Raw genomic sequence first — 21,298 nt, 5'->3', positions numbered from 1 at the left:
ACTTTGTAACAGATATATTACCAATTTTCATGTTCGATGATCGAAATTTTATATGGATACTACACAGCCATTTTTCTATGTACCATTTATATCAATATTCGGAATTCGTTGGAAGTGTGAACGAATGCATAGCATTCATATATGATGTTATGTGTTATATATGATATGAATATTTTCATTTATATGTTTATATACGAAAACGATTTGTAATGTATGGTCTGATGACATATACGGATGTGTATGAATATATTAGAACTGTGCAATTAATTGAAGTCTATAATTAATCGCACAGCGTTAGTCTATTTCGATCTATACAAATGTGCATAAACCTTATAATTATTCATGGCCATTTACAGTCTAATCACATAGATACAAATTACTCACATGGACATAAACTGGTCATACATAAATCACGTTGTGAAGTGTTGTGGTAGTAGGTCTTCTTCGAATTCGACCGTGTTGCTAGTTCGTTTTTAGATAAACCACCGCAGAGAACGTAAACCTCGGGTACAAAAATCTCCGATATAGAATAACCGTGTTCTCGTGTTACAAGTGAGTTAAATAATGGTTATAATAGAAAACAAAAGAGCGCGAAAAAGTTATATGCTTATTTATAAATAATTGTGGTACAACTTAACGATATAACGCGGATAGTGAGTATTTTACCACAAGCGCATTTTCACCCTCCTGAATAAAACAAGTTTAAATTGCATTAATTTAAGCGAAATAGCTGATTTTCTTTGCTTTCGTGTGAGTTTGTTTACAAAATCTTCACATATCAACTGAGTTCAAGTCCTTTTAAGAAACAATTGGAAATGATATAAATAGACATCATAGTTCATGGAAAGATATTAACTCGTGATCAATCAATTTGCACATGTAGCAAATTTTACACATTTCTTCTGATCTAGGCTTCTTCTGAAATACGCTAATTTATGTATAATCTAAGATAGTGGGGTCGGAATTACTGAAATTGATTTATGCATAAACACCACCAGATATCAATAGTATGCTATTAAAATGATATTCAAAATTTCAACTTTGCAAATTCTAGGTATGGCTATTACCAAAGGGCTAACAAGTCGTGTGAATCTTCATTTTTAAACATGTGGATTCTTTTACAATTATTACCGTAAAGCACTTTTTAGAAAACAAGACGTATAAATATTACCTTATTGTAGCTCACTTTCTCGAAACTCGTAGTGTTGGGTTACAAAAATAGGTTGAAATTTTATTTTTATTCTAGATGACTCATTGGCCAATCACGAACACCTTTCAAAATCACATTATGTTCAAGGACGCTTGGTTTAGTAGCTGCTGCTTAGTGTATGTTAGAAATTCGCGCTGTACCATACAACGCTAATAGATTGTATGTCAAATCAAATATTTATACACCGATTTATATGTTTTCATGTGTTAAGCCCTAAGTGAAAGGAAACCGTTTTATTTCATGTATTGTAGTGAATATAATATACACAATATATGCACAAGATCTCAGTTCGTCAAGTATGAGCTTGTAACAACATATTTCTAAATAATTATATCATTTTCTAAATCAACATCAGTACACAAAAAGGTAAGACATTAGGGTATTTCGGAGGAAAAAATTTTTTATTTGCTATTTTTCAGCATGACAGCCCCCCAAAAGTTTTTACAGGTTAAAAGAAAGATTCTAGGCAAAGATCAGCACTACGATATGTAAAAGATCGGTCGCACTTGATTCTTCACTTTTTTAAAACGCTTTTTGAATCTATGTAGAATAACAGTGAAAAAATTTATTCTGATAAAATAGTACACAGAGTTAGTGCAGATTAATAAAAAAAATGTACAATCGAATCTTGACTTGTAATTTCTTGAATTAAAAGTTAAATTAAAATATCTGAGATAGTAAGCAAGAAGTTTTATGAAAAAATTGTAGTTTTGTCTTTTAGAGAACATTAAAAGTACAAAATAGTATTTCGATACTTTCTCGCAATTCACAAGTTGTCAGGCTTATTGCGAAACGACTGACAAAATCGATATTCTGAAGCTTTATCGTCTTTCAAGCTATACACGTTACGTGATGAAGATTAACAGTCATTTTTGTAGGAAATTAAAAACCTGACCAAACTGTAATTATTTGTTGTTGTATCACTGGTCATTATCAAGTTAAAAGAAAAAAGTAATGAAAAATAAAAACTGGGAAGTAAAGTGAGGAAATTCTTGCTGAAATATGTAGCACTTCAATTATTTTTTCTTGCCTGAAATTTATATTGAACCCAAAAATTACGATCCGTAACATAACGATATAGTGAACGGGAATGTCATTTATTTAAATTGAAAGTTTATATTCAATTTCAACTATTTCATGAGTTAATTGAATTAATGATTGAACACTTGTTAGATGCACTTCTCACACATCAACTGGAGACTTAATACTACTAATGTGGAACTTATGCAGGAGGTAAATTGATATTTCGATTGGTGTAAGCAAGATAAGCTTTTTTTTCATTGCTATTGTTCATAAATTCAAAAATTTTAAGTAAAAGTGATAAATTAAATGCGGACAATTTTCCACTTAATGTAAAACGCTGATCTTCTCCTAGAATCCCTCTTTTAGCCTAAACAAAATTTTTAAGTAGTGTCGCGCTGGAAAGTTGCAAATTATTTTTTTTTTAAGACCGTAATAGGACATACATATGTTCCATGAGATTATGTACACTTAAAATATTTTTAAAACTATCAGTGTAACCCGTTACTTAGTAGTTACAAATTCCTTATAACCAAATTTAAGCTTGGTTATTTGAGTTGTGCAATGCAGATCACATTACCACACATCTTGTCTACCACTTTATCCCCTGGCACAAGTATTTTTAGATGTAATTATTTCATGAACTCCACGAATGTCGTTAATCAATTCAGACAGTCAGTAGCCTCCGCTTCCTCCGGGTGGTAATTTTAGTCGCATCTTAGTGTTCTTAGTAGAGACTCCGTTAAGGATTGGCAAGGTTCAAACCACACACAAGCAAGTGTCCTAGTACAGAATATACATAAAACAAAAAGTTGATCATCCACATAATCTACGACACAAAATCCGAGAACTCTGAATCTATTTTGCCATTCTGCCTTTTCATCCGACAAAATTTTCCAAATAATTTCTACATGATTCTCAAAACGACAACATTAATAACGTGTTTTAATTCAATGGCAATGTGAAAATTGTTCATAAGATACTGATATCATTTTTAATGCATATTTGTAACCGTACGGCCTTTTGTCAGTGTAACAAGTTGGATTTGCCTATTGTTCTGTACATCTTCCTGTATTCAAAAGGTAATTTTAGAATTTTTATTTATCTTTCACATTTTTACACAAGTTAATAAACATTCTATTTATAGCTTACTTTACAGAAATCAATAATTCTAGAATATGTTAATGTTAATCACAGTTTTGTGATAATATTTTTCACATTCATTAGATAATTGATTCCAGAATAGCTTTGATTAATAGCTGACAACCTCTGCAGTATAGAATCCGCAGATTGAATAAAAATAATAAAGCAGTTCAAAATAACATGGATCAGGCTAAACAATTGGTGCTGGCTCTGAAACAAAATAACAAATCGCACGTTGGATATGGCTTGCAGCAAGAAAGTGAAGCTCTTATTGATCACATTCTCCAAAATATGGTGAAATCAAGCCTTCCGCGTTTCAAGCCTAAAATGAAAAATTCGAAAGATTCTCTGAAGTATCGCGAAGAAGGTAAGCACAGGTTTCTTTAATTACAAGTAACTAAATTCGTTAGGTTACCATTTATACGAACTTTAACCCTAGAATTCATCTACGAGGTCGTTCACGACCCCAGCCGTCTTTTAAACTGCGCTCTTCAGGTCATATAGTACTCCTACCCTTACTAACCGAGCAAAATCACTCTTCTTCTTCGTATATTAAACAAACAAACGAACAGAAAGGGTTCAAATTTCGACGATAAATGTCGCGAGTGATACATCGCCTTTTTGTAGTGAAATTCAGGAAAGTTGACTATATGCCGAATCGTCAAAAAAATGCGTCGTTTTTTGACACGTGTTACTATTCCCACGTTCTTAAATTTTAACCCTATCCGTTCGTTTCTTTCTTTAATATAAAAAAAAGGGTTAGTTTTACTTGATCAGTAAGGGTAGAAATACTATATGGCGTCAAGCCAAAAATTGACATTATCGGCTGGGGACCGTGACCATATTCAGTTTCACTATCTCACCGTGAGGTTAGGCCGGCGGTAGCATCAGCTGCTCGCAGATCATTGGGCAAAACAATTGAAAGAAACAGCTGGGGTCGCGACAACCCCACTCTGTAGCTCCCGTTGGTGTTTCACGGGAATAAGTGAATCTCACTTTTTCACTCAAATCGAAATATTCAACTCGTTATTACGCAATTCAAGCTTCAATAGTCACATATATTATCTCGAGCCATATACTTCACACACCTAAGCAACTTTCGCCGTGAACTCGGAAGCTTTGTACAAAATGTACGCTAATTTATTTTTTTCACGTGAACCCGGTAGTTTTGTATAAAATGTATGCTAAATTTTTACGCAGATAATGGCTCAAATATACAACATGGCCGTCTGCAAAGAGCACCGAAAGGTGCAGTGTTGCTATTGTGCTGTTGCAGTCAAATGAATTATACGATTCCTTCCTCAATTTATTATTACTAATGACCTACTATTTTTTGAATCAAAGATCTTAAAAATATACGAAAACCTCTTACAAACACTTTTAATTAACGTTTTTATTAATTTTTTAAGAATTTCCGTATTCCGTATTTTTCCCATTTTCATCTACTGAAATAAATATATTTTTTCAACGGGACGTAGAGATAGTCATTTTTTTCTACTAGTCTAATGTATCCTCTTCAAAATCGCGTTTGAAATTTGAAAATCGGTTTATTACAAATAAAAGTTATAAGATTTTGTTCCAAGGATGATGATTTTGCCCTTTTTTGTTAGCACTTTTTGATAGATAATTGAATTTTCGCCAATTAATCTTCAAAGAAATTAAATTTGCTCTTCACCATTCGTTTCCTTATTATAAAATAAAAAGGTTCATGTAGTCACGAGACTGATTATTCTTTTTAGAAAGATTTTACGATCGAGAAACCTGTGTGATCGTTAACGACCGTACTGATAAGCTAGAAGGTAGAAATTAAGAATCATATGTTCTAGGACTAAAAAGATATTTACCAGACAATATTTTAGTACGGTTTTTAAGTGGTAGAACGATGGTTTAGGTGCCACATTGACAATCGTGTCAAGTTTTTGAAAATCTGAAAATAGTAGCTTACGTTACAAAGCTGGAATGTTGTACAGCCGTGGTGCGAACATTATTTTTCGATATAGCAGTCTCAAAGTACGTCGGTATGCTCGTGTTATTCAGCCATCACATGGAACTTGTGTTCACTTGGACACTTGTCTGTTCTGCTGGGAAAACGCCATCATAATTGCGTACTTTGCGGCTACTATATCAAAAATAAATTATCAAATCGTTTCATTGTCGCCCAAAACAGAATGAATTTAATGAATGTTCCTCATGAACAATTATGAAATAAAGATAGGTGAATATTGAAATAGTTTTTCATGAACATAAAATCTCATCTATCATTTATTTAACTCAATAGTAATATAAATCCCATTTTTACAACGACGATAACTACAATTTGCACATATCTATCGTATCACTTTCTATTTCAAATAGCATATTACGCAACATAGTTGTCGATGAGGGTTTTACGCACGCATTACATACGCTATTTTTTGCAATAGGGTGCGTAAAATTCGTTCATTTTACCCATAGTAAATTGTACGGCGTTACATCAGGAAACAATGCTAGGAAGTACAAGCCCTGTAGAGCGATTCTGTAACTGGTTAACGCAAGTAGCGCTAGCGTTAACATTTCACGCGTTTGCTACGCCCTGGTCGGAGTACCCCACATATGAAATAAATATCAACATATGCATGACCGGCAACTTTCATGGGGATTGTGTGGAAGAACTCCACACTCGGATTGCGGATCATGTGAAAATTCTACACCCTTAACGTGACTTTTATTTAAGTAAAAGTTTCGTACTACGGTAGTTTGCACGCAACTAGAATTCCCTAGAATAGATTTTAAATGAATTTATTGTAATAAAAATTGCACAGTCGTACAACTTTTCGAATATTGGAGTGACTAAAGAAAAATCGGAAAAATCGAGAAAAAAACGAGACCCCCCCCCCCCCATTCTTGCTAATTCCACACCCTCAGTGAGGTCAAGTAACCGGCCTTGGACATATACATGGATAAAAAAAAGTTAATATTAACCATGGATGCGAAAAAATATTTATGCTACCGAATACACAGTTGAGTGTGATAATCATTATTAGAAATATTATCACGGTTAGGTATAATAAACAAAAATTAATTCTCACAATAATTTAAGTATCATCGCATTCTTTGATTTGATGTGGTCAAAATATATATGTATAACGTACAATTACACGAAAGGACTGAACATGCGTTGTATTGTTGATCCTTAAAGCGGCACTTTATATGGTGTGGCTTATATGGTGTGGCACGGAGAAGAGTAATAGGTACACTTGTGTCTGCGTGAAAATGGAAGTGGACGAAACTATGTCTTCGATTATGTGTCCTATAATAAAATTTTACGCACGCTGTTGCAACAAGTAGCATCCCGATATCGATGCGTAAATTTTAATTCTACGCACAGTATTACAAAAAAGTCTGAACTGCTACCATTTTGGGCGTTTCTTTTAATTAATGACAATTTAATTACAGATTACGAATGTAATTAGTATCGATACTTTCTTCCCTTGTCTATATTTTGATTGCACGGATTATATAACGCCTAAGTCCTGGATCAAGTTTGTCTACTTTGCAATCTTATGGTGGCTCGTTTTTTGTTTGTTCGGGGACATGGATGAACGTTCCAAAATTGCTACGGACAATTCACTCGATCAATCAAAACTACTGTTGTATTATAAATGCGGAAAGTGCGTGACTTCCAACGAGTGTGAAGCTTACAGCGAGCACGAAAAAAAAATTCGCTCGGCCGGAAAATTTCAGTGTTAACATGTCACGGCAAGAAAATGTGTTTACGACAACTAGAATTTTATAAATTTAGTTAAAGGGTTTGCTACATTGAAACACCACTTGGCTATGCTTGCAAAACCTTTGCTGTTATATAGATAAAAAACTAGAATGAATTTATGAGAAAAAATATCAGGCGTCCCGGAAATCGAACCCAGGTTTACCTGGCTACTTATCCGGGGGCTTAGGCCACTAGACAACTAGTCGCCCCTTAGAACACTGCCTTCAATCCTTACTCATCATTCTAGCTTTTTGTTTTTCGTGTGCTTTATATTTACGTAGTGTTGGTGATTCACGGCTATGGCACAAATATTGACATATTTATTATATATAGTGAGTGAGCCGAGCTAGCTTACTCGTACATCAATGAAGGTATAGACCTGCGTCTGTTTATTATACATTTTTATTGGTTATCTACCTACTGTTGAAATTGGTTATATTCACCGAAATATAACCAATGAAAAGATATAATAAACATATAGACGCAGGTCTATACCTTCAGTGATGTACGAGTAAGCTAGCTCGTCTCACTCACTATGTATAATAAATATGTCAATATTTGTGCTATAGCTGCAAATCAACAATACCTTGCTGTTGTAGTGAAATTTTTTGCTTTTTCAGCTAAGATCTTGCTCTGACTATATTGGCACTAAAATATACTGGTCAGGAAAATTTTGTTTCCGTATGAGTCGCAAATGCGAGTACTGCATTCACACGAATACGAGTACTGCAATCGCAGGAGTCACGTATTTTCGATCCGTATATGTGAAACATGCTTTATTTTGACGCCTGTGTAAAAAAATTGGATTTGTGAAGCGTCAAAGGCGCTACTGACAGTGCGTAAAAGTTAGTATTAGGTAACTTACATTCAATGGTACCATGCGTAAACTAGAGCTATTCAAAAATGCGCATCTGCCAAAAGAGCCCTAGGGTATGAAATGTAGTCTTTCAATTGTACGCATGTGCTAACGTCCATTTACCGCACTGTTCAGAAATGGGGCTCTTTACGCACGCTCCACACACTTCGAAGATCGAAATTCCCGACCAGGTGCTGTAATGGTAGTTTCCTCATCTAGAGCGTAATAGTTTATTGTGTAGCTAGTGCGTGAAACAGGCGATATCCGAAGAGTGTGAAGTTTGCTGCACGAGCCGGCGGCGCATACGGAATTCGCGCGAATTCCATATGCGCCGAGGTGAGTGCTGCAATCACACTCTTCAGATATCGCCTTCACGTACGTGCTGCACACGCTATTTTTTGTAATACATGCATAGGAAAGTGTTATTTGAGAGGCAAACCAACGTCGAATTGTATAGAGTGCCGCGCGCGAGGCGGGGTCCTAACCTGAACTTAGGCAATAGTCGAGACCGTACATACGCCGCTCAAGCCAAATGGCGTTGCTGTCGACCGTGTTGTCGGTGACAAGAATACGCTGCACCGGGAAATAGAGCATATCGAATGTGCGCATGCGCTACGAATCTTCCGCACCGGGAAATAGAGCATATCGAATGCGCGCATGCGCCAACTCTATTATTCAGGAATAAGGCACTTCACGCACGCTACACGACCCTCGAAAATGACACTTTCCATGCAGGTGTTACAAAAAGATTTATTCCCGAGTGCTCGGCGTGATCGCACGAGGATTTAAATGGTTGCGCTCGTGATGCGAACAATATTTTTTGCTCTAAGGAGGCGTAAAACAGGATTTTACGGCTCGTGTTGCGGGTGTAAAATCCTATTTGATACATACGTAGGGCGAAAAAAGTTTTCCCATCCAAACTACCATGCTCAGCCTTGAATTTGGCACGAGCAATACCTTAAATTGCCGAGCACGAGCGATCGAGAGGTTGTCCGTCGACCCAAACGGTACATTCCCTTTGGTATCTCTGGCAATCTTTCGCGTCGTCTGGCGTCGTTTCGGACAATCTCACTGAGAAATTACTCAGTCAATAACCCCTGGTGTACATCTATGCTTGCAACTAAATTACAATATGATTATAATTTATCAATCAGAATGTTGTTGTAAAATAAGTATAATAGCCTTATAGTATAAGAAGAATTAATTAATTGTAATGTAACACAGTATACGAATCAAGTTCAAGAGTTGAGGTGATTAGAAAAACTAACGGCACGGTCTCCAGGACTAGGTGGGATAGTGGTGCAAATATAAAGCCAACGATAAGCATCTACAGATGCTGGATTCGATTCCCGGTATCCTCGTTAATTTTTCACCTCCAGTGAAAAAAGTCACAAAAATTTTCACATTTACCGCATAATATAATGATATATTTGTATTCAGAAAAACTTGTTTCTAAAATACTTAGGTAATCAACGATTTGTATCTGGTGAAGATATTGAAGCTATTGAAAGCTATACTAAGAGCTTAGCCTACGCAGATCGCCCCGAGCTAATGGCTTATGCCTATGCAAATCGCTCCGCAGCCTTGTACAGAAAACAATTCTACGAAGAGTGTGTAATAGATATTAACGCTGCATTGTCTTTGGAATACCCAGAAAGTAAAAGAAAGAAATTACAAGAAAGAGGCGAAAATGCCATGTCAGCATTAAAAAGACGAACGAGCAATCCAAATGGAAAATTGACGTTTGGTATGAACAGTCTCGAAAATAATCAAATCCCGAAAACCGAACCTAAAGAGAAGTGTGCATCTGACAGCAGTGTGGAGAATGATGTATGCGAAAAATTTACATTAATCCGAGACATGGGAATTGGGGCAGCCGCTACAGAACGATCCTCCACTGAAAGTAATCACACAGGTGACGTAAAAAATTTCGCCAAAAACAGTCTGGATTGCAAAACGTCAAGAGACATGGAAATACCCGAATATCTTGCGAATGAAGGCCCACCGCAACTTGCATATGGTCCAAGTAAAGAGGCTCCATCAGCTAGTGACGGAGTACAAATTACATATTCTGAAAAATTCGGAAGACACTTGATTGCCACTAAAGCTTTCAAGCCAGGGGATGTTATTGCAGCAGAAGAACCATTTGCTTCGGTTATATACGCAGAAAGGTGAGGAAATAAATGTGTATGAGTGTTTTAAGGTTTTGTTTGACAGCATAATTCTTCAAAATTGCATACAAAGAAGACTCGAAATTTTCCCCATGCAAATAAAACTGTCGATCCAGGAACTGTAACAGCAAATTGTACCAGTTCCTTATTTTTCCAGAGAAGTTAATCCAACAGCAATTTTTTCCGTATCTGTCTGTTATTTATGTAATTCGATGATAAGAGTATCCGAGCTCTAAACCAAATCCTGATTGTAGAAATTTCAGACACAGTCTCAATCTTTTAGATTGTTTCAGGTATCCATGTGCAAGAAGTGAATTATTGTATGGGTATTTCGAAACCATACAGTGAGAATAATGAAGACATAACAAGAAGTTTCAACACATTCAATTTTCGGAAATATTTTGTGCCACAATTTCGTAATATTCACAAAACCTCTCCGTCCCTTATTTCCTCAGCATTACATCATATACAGCAATGGTGCTCGGAGTGAATTGAAAAAAAAGGTCTTCACATTTTTTTTATCACACATGCATGAAAAACGGGGCTTTGCATCGCAGTTTAGCTGGACGAAAATCGCCAATTTCATCTTAGTGTTGTAAGGTTAGGTTCGCGCATGCGCAGTTTACAATTGCTTTACTTTCACCTCTTGGGAGATTACTTTCGTCCCTAGGGAGAAGAAATTGATCACTCGCGTCCCGTAAAAATAGACACGCGAAGCCCAACTACTTTTCATGTACTTGTTATAAAAACTATCATGTATGACAAGGAACAAAAGTTGATGATCGCAACTCGTGTGATTGCCGTCCTCGCTTCACTCGGGCGCAAACTTTGCACTCGTTGCAATGGCCAACTTTCGCCCCTTGTTACACAATATACAATTATTTTAGATTACTTCTGATTCATTAAACCAGGCCCTTTCCTATCAAGGCCTTGTAAGAAACTGTCACGATTAGAAGCCAAGTTGAATTCGGAAGCTACTGTAAATTTTCTATACAGTTACCTATTTTACTAATTGTGGGAATAGCTACCCCCATGACAGCTACCTCCTTGATACACCGGTTGCTCACGCTACATTTGAATGCAAAATTCAAAATTACAATCTTAAATCGAAAATGCAGGGTGCTTCCGAGTAAACGCTGCAGCATATTAGGTTTCTTACAACTCACAGGCACAAAGGCCGTTAACCCTTAGAGGACCGACATGCCATTTGGCGTGAGGTCATCGAGCTACCAACATTTGACTTTAATTTGGTCCAATGTTCTAGACTTCAGACCACTTTTCTATAGAAATAAAATTTTTTCGAAATTCCTCAGACCCCGGTCCTCTAAGGGTTAAGGAGGTATTCCGATATGAAAATTTGAAATTTTGCATTTTTCTTTCCTCTAATATTTTGAAAGTGAAAATTTCAGACTGAAATTCAAAATAATAACGGAGTTACATCACATTGAAAAGAGCCATGGGTCGCGCGGCATCCTCCTCCAGGATATCAGAATAGAGTACGGGAGCTACCGATAACTCGATAGGTCGTCTTGACGAGATTGGCCTGTTAGTCGTAGGCAGCCCAACGAACTCTGGCGTTTGTTCCAAAACACCCTCGAAAACACCTTATTGGATACTACATCTTGTTTGTCGAACAAGAATCTCTTTTCACATGTGTAGAGTACATCAAAAAAATATCACGAAAATTAAAAATAATAACTTTCAAAGAGTATTTAGTTTGCCGTAAAATGAATTCTATGGAATCTTTGCACGAAATAACCTGGTGAACTTGTACACATTTTATTGATATTTAGCACACTTCCAATTAAACTTATGGCGGATAAGTAATAGTATATTGTGTTACAAGTACGAAAAGTGGGCGATTTCCGAGGAGCGTGAAGTTTGCAGCGTGAGCCGCAAAGGCGAGTACAACGTTTATACGATTGCAAGTGTGAGGCCGCTGTCTCGTGATCCTAGAACATACAGGTTTTCTTTCTACGGCCGAAGCATACCTATCATAGTTGAGTGCCCCGAGCATTGCATTGATATAATCCGGATAATATGAACACGTAATATACACTAGTGCATAGTAGGTCAGGTTATTGAAACAAACAGTCAAAAATATGAATGTTCAGCATATTTTTATACGAAGTAATATAATATATAAATATGGAACGGGCATTTTCGCCGAAAAGTCTGATACACATAAAATATTGAAACGTAAGGTAAATTTCGAAGTAATAAACAAAAAATTTTAACAATCACCTTCCACGAAGATACGCGACATTTTAACGGCATGATTCAGAAACTAAATGAAACTTAGTAGGTACTACAACAGCAATGCTCTAACGTCTATATGCTCTATATAAGAGTACATGACAATAAAGTCTTGGTACCAGGTGCCGGGGTTTTGCGGAACGGGCGTGAGTGCTCGCAGCGCTGGCGTAAATCGGCCAATCGGAGCCTGCGAGAAAGAGAAAGGATGTACCTAGTGTTACTATTTCTCTCTCTATGCCGTTTTCCGCTTAAACAAATGCTCCATATCCGGAATTTGTTTCGCACGGAAATCTAGCTACTTTTCAGCACCAATCAAACAGGCTTTCCGGGCGTTCCGTTTGGTATGCATGGGGTCAAGTTACGTACTGTTGAGGGAAGAGTACATCCGTGAGATGTATCTTTGTGTGCGTAAGGAGTGCGTTATCAAATCAAGGTTGGAAAAAATTAAACCGTCATTAGGTCTTGTCAGAGTCTAATTATTAAGAAAACTAAATGAAAATAATTAAATTCGTAAACTTTTAGTCATGTTTGACGTAAAAAATGCGTAATCAAATCAAGGTTAAAAAAGCTGAATCCGTCATTAGGCCTCATCAGTATATAATTATTCCGAAATCTAAATGAAAATAATTAGATTCATAAACTTTCTGTCATGTTTGACGTAATGTATGTACAACTTGTTTATACTGTAACGTTCGCGGATTTTCCTGAGCGAACCTCTCGTGAAAGCACCACGCCGGTGGATGTCTTTTCCGACATGTAACAAGGTTCTTTATTTACTTTCTGAAAAAGGAGCTCCGTGTTCGGAAAGAGGAAATCACGGTTAGTGTTGATGCAGGATACAGGATGGATCTCAGGTGAGATTAAAGTTTCATATGTGTTTTATAGAATACATAAAAATGATATTTATTATACTAATTTGAATGTATAAAGACTGTTAGCCTTATGGGGCTTTTCCTGATCGAAAATGTACGAGATAAATTCATCGTTAACCGGCGCCCGCTGCGTTCTACCCTGCACGCACAACGCAAGTCGGTAAGCAGTCGGTACGTAGAGGCGATCGGAGTTGATGTTACCATCGCTTACCGCGTGCACCCGGATAATGCAGAGTCGAATATTATTAAACCAATGGATGACGAATGGGTACAGATTGAAATTTTTATATAACCCCGTATGGACGCTACACACTTTTCAACTATGCAAATTCATTCGAGCCAAGTTCACTAATGTTAATCTAACTCCATCAGATTGACAGAAATAATGTTATCCAAATAGTTGCACAATAAACATACACCTGGTTTACTGTTAACAGGGTTAGAGACTTTTTCTTGATGCAAACGATGGAAGAAATAGTCGAAGAAGTTGATCAAAGGATCAAGATATACATATAATTATTCCTATGCATACCTTATGTAATTTGTGTACATATGTTTAATACATAACGTTGACTACAGATATATATGAGGTATTCCATCCCAAGTGTGTAAACCCGTGACCCTCACCCTCTCGGATTTTTTTTATTTTTTTTTTATATGATCGCATTGAGCCTAAAAGACACCCTCATATTTTTTTTAAATTTTTTCAAACATCCCTTATCTTAGAAAAAAAAAAAATTTTCAAAAAAAAACGCCATTTTTTAAAAATCTGCAAAAATTCTCAAAAAACCGTGATAACATATAAAAATTTTCAAGCTATCACCCGTAGTGGGCAGATTTTTTTTAATGTGTTTTACAAGCTATTAACGTTCACCAAATTCCAAAAAATTCTCGAATAGCTCACCTTGAGCAGATATTGAATTATTTCGCTACTCAAAATGAATTTTATATTATCAATTATGAATTTTATATTCATTTTGAGTACCGAAATAATTCAATATCTGCTCAAGGTGAGCTATTTGAGAATTTTTTTGGAATTTTGTGAAGGTTAATAGCTCGTAAAACACATTAAAAAAAATCTGCCCACTACGGGTGATAGGTTGAAAATTTTTATATGTTATCAGGGTTTTTGGAGAATTTTTTCAGATTTTTAAAAAATGGCGTTTTTTTTTGAAAATTTTTTTTTGAAATAAGGGATGTTTGAAAAAATCTAAAAAAAATATGAGGGTTTCTTTTAGGCTCAATACGATCATATAAAAAAAATAAAAAAAATCCGAGAGGGTGAGGGTCACGGGTTTACACACTTGGGATGGAATACCTCATATCTTCAGTCAAGGCTCACATCTTTATTGCGAACGAAGATGCATCTGACGTATAAAAATAATTTCTTAACGTGCGTTAAATTTCCGTAGTTTCTTAAAAATACAGTTTATTTGCAGCGGAAAATTCAGACCCTTCTACACAAAAATACTACTTCTAATATTTATATACAATTAAATATTTATATATAGTATAAAATATTGTTTGGAAATTAGGTAACACTTGATTGTTACTAACGCTTTAGTCCATACTGTAACAAACCCCGACGAACGTCAGGTAGTCATTATCACAAAAGCCAACAAAACATGAAAGCCATCGGATTATTCCCTTTGAAAATCGATTAATGAAAAGCAACGGTTGTTTTCAATAATGTTATTTATGTATTCTGAACGGTGCAAGCTTTTTCCCGTGGAAAAAAAATTTTTACCCGTCTTTTTCAGCACTTTGAAAAACTACGAATCAATATTTAGCATTTCAACAATTGAGAAAAAAAATATGATTGGACAAGTAGGTCAACATTATGCAAAAGCTAAATTGATTTTTTTTAGGTATTTTTCGTCCCATTTCCATAAGTTGTATTACTGAAAGACAATGTTAACATCTTATCAGAAGTTAAAATAAATCCACAAGACTTTTATTTTTCATTCCAATTAATTTGCAACCAGCCTCATGGTAGATTCATTTTCATTATTAATTTCACATTTGTTCAATAACTTGCATAATTTTTCTGAATCAAAACCCAATTGCCGCTTCCAAATTTTAGGAAAAACTCATAAAATTATTTCAGCCTTCGAAATATCTTTCACCTGCTTCTGGCAAAGACTCTTTCACCGAATCTTCTCAACTTTTTAATTTTACGATGGCGACGGTATGTTACCAACGTTTCGCACGCGACAGTTGTTGGTTATGAAAAACTTTTTTTACCGGCATGGTCAGTTGCTTGGTTGATAATACGCGAAACTGTTAATACGCCCAATCCTCACCAGACCCGGCAACTGTTACGAAAAACAATCCAGGGCTAGCAGTCATTACATATCCTCAACGACTAATTATACTTAGAGCTTCTCTTGTTTGGTGCTCGAACAGGGACAGACTGTAGCTTGCGAAAATATGTGTTTAAAGTGTCTCAACAGTTAGTATTTTAATAAATCACAAGTACTAATTATCTCTGTGCTGAGGCGGATTTTACTTCATTGCAGCAGTTGTGCAGTCACATGTTTTTGCTACTCTTACACAATCGCAGACTGCTATGTCGTAGCTGTGCAGTTTGCAACTTCTGACTAGCCTTCAACGTAGCTGCACTATTGCTATTATCACGGACGCAGGTTGTTACACTGTAGTCGTAGTCCCACCATTAATAATGGATTTTTATACCACATAGCATGCCTATTCCTTGATTTCAATTCCTGACTTGCAGACGCGGGCTGTTATTCCGTTTGTGTTCCCCGAATAACCTAGCTTGAACACATAGGATGTTACTCTGTCGCTGCGCCATGACTCAATTATTTGTTTCTATTAATCTTTACACGTTGTTAGCAAGTAAAGAAGGAAACTTGAGTGAAATAATCCAGCAGTTTACAAGGTTTTTGGCAATAGCGGCGTCGCATGCTCATGAAAGAACAGAAAGTAATAAATTATACAAAACTTATAATACAAACGAAATTATAAGTCACCACAGTCCATCGGTTGCTTTTTTTCTGAATATGCTTAAATATGCAATCAATCTCTATATCATCTTGATTATACTTTGTCCAGTTATTCTACCAGGCGAAAGAGTCGCTTTGCACAGATTCCTGTTTTCTATGTCTCCTCGTTATTTTACAAAGGTGCTATCCCAGCAAATCTATTTAGGAAAGTTCATCACTTTTGGTTAACATATATCGTCACGTTGTAACTGTCATAATATATTATATACCCACTCAACTACCGTTAAACTAACAATGAAAAATGACTACCAGCCGCTTTGGCTAGGTACCGGATCTAATCGTAAGCTATACTATACCGGATGAGACAGGGTTGGGATTTGCCAGCGATCGTTCCGTCTATACAAATTCCAGATCATGGGAGAGCCCTAAAAGAACAACCCGGAACGAATGAAGCCGGAACGTCTCTGATTGGCGCATTTAAAGTGACTAGATTCCCGTACGGAACGAATTCCGGATCATAGGAGCGCAGCCTGAAGTTGGTGGTACGAGCAGAAGGGAAGTGCTACAATTGTACTTAGAGCATGCAGACATGGAGGAAGCCTGGTATACCCTTTCGCGTAAGTAGGAAACGGCATAGAGAGGGAAGTAGTAACACTACATCTCTTCTCTGTCTCGCAGGCTCCGATTGGCCGATTCACGCCAGCGCTCCGAGCACTGTCGTACCATAAAATTCCGGTGCCTGGCTCCAAGGCTTTGTTATAATGTACCCTTAAAGCATACAGATATTAGAATATTGCTGTTGTTGTATTAGTACCTATACTATCAGTAAGTTTCATTCAGTTACTGAATCATGCCGCTAAAATGTTGCGTTTTTTCGTGCAAGCCAATCATTAAATTGTTTAGCTTTTACTTAAAATTTACCTTACGTTTCAATATTTTATGTGTACCAGACTTTTCGGCGAAAAAGACCCGTTCCACGTGTATATATTATATTATTTCGTTCACACTTTTTCAGCATCTATGCTTCCTCCATATCTGTGTACTCTAAGCAATTGCCCAATTGTTGTGCGGATGCAGTATGAGTGAAGGCGAGCGCTGTAATCGAACGAGTCAGATATTGTCCCTCCGCACATGTTGCGCGCGCTTTTTTTCCAGCACCTGTGAAGGAACGTTTGGTTGGAGAAGCAATGAAGATGCTCGGGCGCTTAACGATACAATACGTAAAATTGAGATATTCGCATTTCCGCTTTCGCTAAAGGAAGTTAGGTGTAAAATCGAGTACTTCAGTTGTGCGCAGGCGCCAATATTATTTTTGAAAATGTGGCACTTCACGCACACTACACAGATTTCGAAAATCAAACTTTCGTAGCAAGTGTTGGAAAACGAAACTTACAATTTCCCTGTTATACTAAATATTCAAAAATTTGTTCAGGTACTATACGCATTGTCATCATTGCCTCTCTAAATGCTACAATTTGATTGCTTGCCCGAACTGTCCAATGGCGTTGTATTGTTCGAATCACTGTCAACAACTGGCTTGGGCTGCCGCACATCAAATCGAATGTCGGATCATATCTCTTCTGCCGAATTTACTCAACGTTGACAAAGATAAAATACGAATGTTGACAAAAATCATGCGATTACTGATCGTTGTTACGCAAAATGGTATGCGGATTGACGAGCTGAGGAAGGACACGGAAGTAGCAGAATCCAATTCAGGTATTTTAATTCAAGCTGCATTGAATATGAAACTCTCAAACAAATTGATCTTCAACATATAGATTGTATAATGTAACAAAAGAAGATAATTTATGAATAACAGTCAACAAAAATTTCAATAGAAATAATGTTTTTTTTTTAAGTGCAAATTTTCTCATAGTTGAAACAATCGACTATGATTTATAAGAATTATTGGAATTTTCATCTGTATTTTGCTACCTTATCAGTTTTTTTATAAATTTCAAATACTAAAATCCCATTGGGTATTCAAAAACTATTTTTTTACTGAGGCCCAACTTATTATTTTGTATTCGAAATATCGGAAATATTTCGAACGTTTTGAATGCGCCGGACCCGTACGATGCCGTAACATCACACCTGCACATGCGCAGTCGCCGCTCCTACCGTCCGTGAACACCTTTATTTGACTGCGTGCGTACTCTCATCCGCGTTGATTGAGACCGCAGTAACTTCACTCCGGGATATTTTCTCTACGGGAAATTACCGACCAAACTAAGGATTTTTTCTTTTTTTGAGCATGACTGCTCAGAATAACGTGTAACATGATTTAGAAAAAACATCTGAGGATCATAACAGTATCTCATACCTCACAAAGATCACAACATTTGAATAGACCATGGCACTGTCTTGTATACAGATCTCAAAACGACCCCAACTTTTATGTGGTGCGGAGCCCGTCGTTTTGAGTCCAAATTGGTAGTCGTGTCACCACGTATGCAGGAGTGTGGTATTTTATATTCATGTACATTGTTAATTCATAATCGAAAATTGGAATTGAAGATCGTTATCCTATGTAAAATATGAGTTTCAAAGCGAACGAGTAAAGTGCAAACTCGATCTTTGCCAACGATCTTCTCAAAAAGTGTACTATTACTTTCACCAAGCGATAGGGGCTAAATGAATACAGGTCACTGTGTTCGACTCTGCTTTTCTGTAATTACTCAATCATTGGTCAACTGTCGGCGTTGTTTTAGTTTTATCTGATTAAGAGACTTATAGTGGGTAGAGAGAAGGTGGCCCCACTCGGGCCTTCTTTCATGAAGCTAGCTGCGGCCGAAATTTCGCTTCGACGGCTACATCACGAAGGACAAAACCTGCCCTCAAAATGAGAGTATCCTCCACCAGCTTTCGTTTGCAAACCCATGTACAGCGTCTGCGGCGCACGATGGGCAATGCAAACGGTACTCATCCAACACGGTGTGTCGTAAAATTCCTAGAGATATCGAACGTGTCAGTATCTATCCAACTTTCTGTACAAGAGCGTAGACCGCATTATCATTTTTCATTATTCGAGTGGTACTTCATTAGGTATCTGGAACAAAGGCTAAGGCATTGTCCTTCTCAACGTCGCCAGCCCCCGCGTGGCGCAACTATCTTGCGTGTAGCTGCGCAGACCGGAAGAACAGTGATAGCCGTAATAACCTCGAGTGTTTAGCGTGCTTAGGACAATTGCAAAGCGGTGAAGGGAACACAATACGCTTGTCTATCAGCGCCTCATAATGCGAACTACAAACCACGTCGCTAAAAGGAGCATGTATACTTATAAGAATTTAGTCATGTGTCCTGCCACCCTCCGAGACTCATCAATTCTATAAGATCGTGCGTCAAGTACCAAATTTTATGTTTTTGTTCTCCATCCAGATCGACTGGAACTCCTTCTTAATACAATGGGCTTAGTGCTGTCGGGTATTGTACGCGAGCGGGCAGAGGCATGCGGCTGGCACCTATTGCATATCGTGCACGCGGTAGAAACTCGATCATGATTATGTGATTTATTCAAACCATGAGAAAGGCTACCGTTATCTGGTATTGATTTCCCCTCGGAATATCACAAGTGACATCGTGCTCTGGGGCAACTCACGAGCTATCGATATGAGACCTCTAGCTCCATGCTGAAGTTGTATTGCTTCATGGAGCAGTGCGTCTTCTATCACGAGTGTGTGCTGCGAGAATCTGGTAATGCGTAACAAGAAATATCTATAAAAGTGCCAACCACGCTACATATTTCACAAGCTAATTGTGATATTCATTACCGAGTTTTTAAACAATGTTTGCACATTGAGAGACCATTTGTGTGAATAAACAGTGAAAATATATAGAAGTTCAGTATTGTTTTTGTTTGAAAGTTGGGGAGACGAAATGTAATAAAAATAAATAAAATAAAACTCGTAACCAGCGACATCGCACCGCATAGACGTACGTCGCTCCGAGGCAAGCGATTTGAGCAACCTTTGATGTAGCCATGTCACAACCGCATTGAACCTGACGTGGTCTCGACTTCCCGAAGGTGCGCTGAGTTTTTCGCTTCTGGGCGTTGTGAGCCAGCCGGACTTCCGGTCAACGGGCATACTAAGCATCTCACGAGGAGAACGTATCAAGTGGAATCCTCCGATTTCCCTGAAACTTTGCTCAGTGGAAGAGGGATCAAAATAAGCGGACACGTGTCTCGGCGTGTCCGTAGACACTCAACCGCTTCTGAGAAAATGACGGTCAAGGTTTTTGACGTTTTTTACGTGCCTTCTAGCGCACCGCGTGTTCAACCAAAGCGGTGTCGCATCGACTAGCGTACACTGTTCACACTTTTGTGCCTCGTGTTCAAAACCCGATGTATTTCTTTTTTTTTTTCTTTTTTCTTTATCATCTACCCGTGCCCATAGAAGATGACTTTACGAATATTTCTTGTCAAATTAAAGGATACAGGGCATAATAATAATTGTAAAATTACAAATCGTTTTCATAATGAGTTGTATGTACTTATGATATTATATAATATTTACGTGTATGGTTTCGCGCAATTACAATCTTTTCAAATTCTTACATTCCTATATTTTATCCTTATATGAATTCTTACATTAATTATTATATTTTATTCTTATACGAATTATCATATCAATTCTTATATTAATTCTTCTGATTTATTTCTGTATCAATTCTTATATTGAATGCTATGTTTGATTCTCATCTTCACGCTGCAGGAATTCGGTGCATTCCCTTGAAGATCGTAGAAACATTCGAAATATAGAAATTCCGAACTCCATGAGCATCTCGCAAAGGCAGGTTTGCCATAGTCACACTTCTTGGTGTGAATTTCACCGAGAACAATTGCGAAGAATTTTCTCATTTTATTTAATTATTTTTTTTTCAAATCATTTACCAGACCCAAAATTTATCGACGAATAAAGACAGCGTTATTTCAACACACATTGGCAAAAAACATTCGTAAAGTAATCTTCTGTGGGCAGGGGTGGATAAAAAAGAAGAAAACAAAAAGAAAAGAAAAAACAAATCGGATTTCGAACACGGGGCGCGAAAGTGT

At 37.0% G+C, this 21,298-nt stretch overlaps 1 protein-coding gene across 4 annotated transcripts in view; it reads left to right on the top strand.

Moving 5' to 3' along the window:
- Positions 1 to 534: 534 nt before the first annotated feature.
- LOC124411800 (SET and MYND domain-containing protein 4-like) overlaps positions 535 to 21,298 on the top strand; it is a 63,143-nt gene continuing 42,379 nt past the window's right edge. For 2 of the 4 annotated variants that reach the window (XM_046891275.1, XM_046891251.1), the window contains exons 1-3: positions 3,458 to 3,740; positions 9,443 to 10,148; positions 17,675 to 17,961. In XM_046891275.1, coding sequence (XP_046747231.1) covers positions 3,554 to 3,740; positions 9,443 to 10,148; positions 17,675 to 17,961 — 1,180 coding nt within the window. In that variant the 5' untranslated portion in view covers positions 3,458 to 3,553. Of the gene's footprint in view, positions 553 to 1,481; positions 1,517 to 3,457; positions 3,741 to 9,442; positions 10,149 to 17,674; positions 17,962 to 21,298 lie in introns of those variants that run through there. The other 2 variants (XM_046891267.1, XM_046891259.1) reach the window with 2 other exon arrangements.

This window comes from Diprion similis, chromosome 2, assembly GCF_021155765.1.
Source record: "Diprion similis isolate iyDipSimi1 chromosome 2, iyDipSimi1.1, whole genome shotgun sequence".
Lineage (NCBI taxonomy): Eukaryota > Metazoa > Arthropoda > Insecta > Hymenoptera > Diprionidae > Diprion > Diprion similis.
The sequence above is the reverse complement of the archived record's forward strand: the minus strand, read 5'-3'. Positions and strand labels throughout refer to the sequence as shown.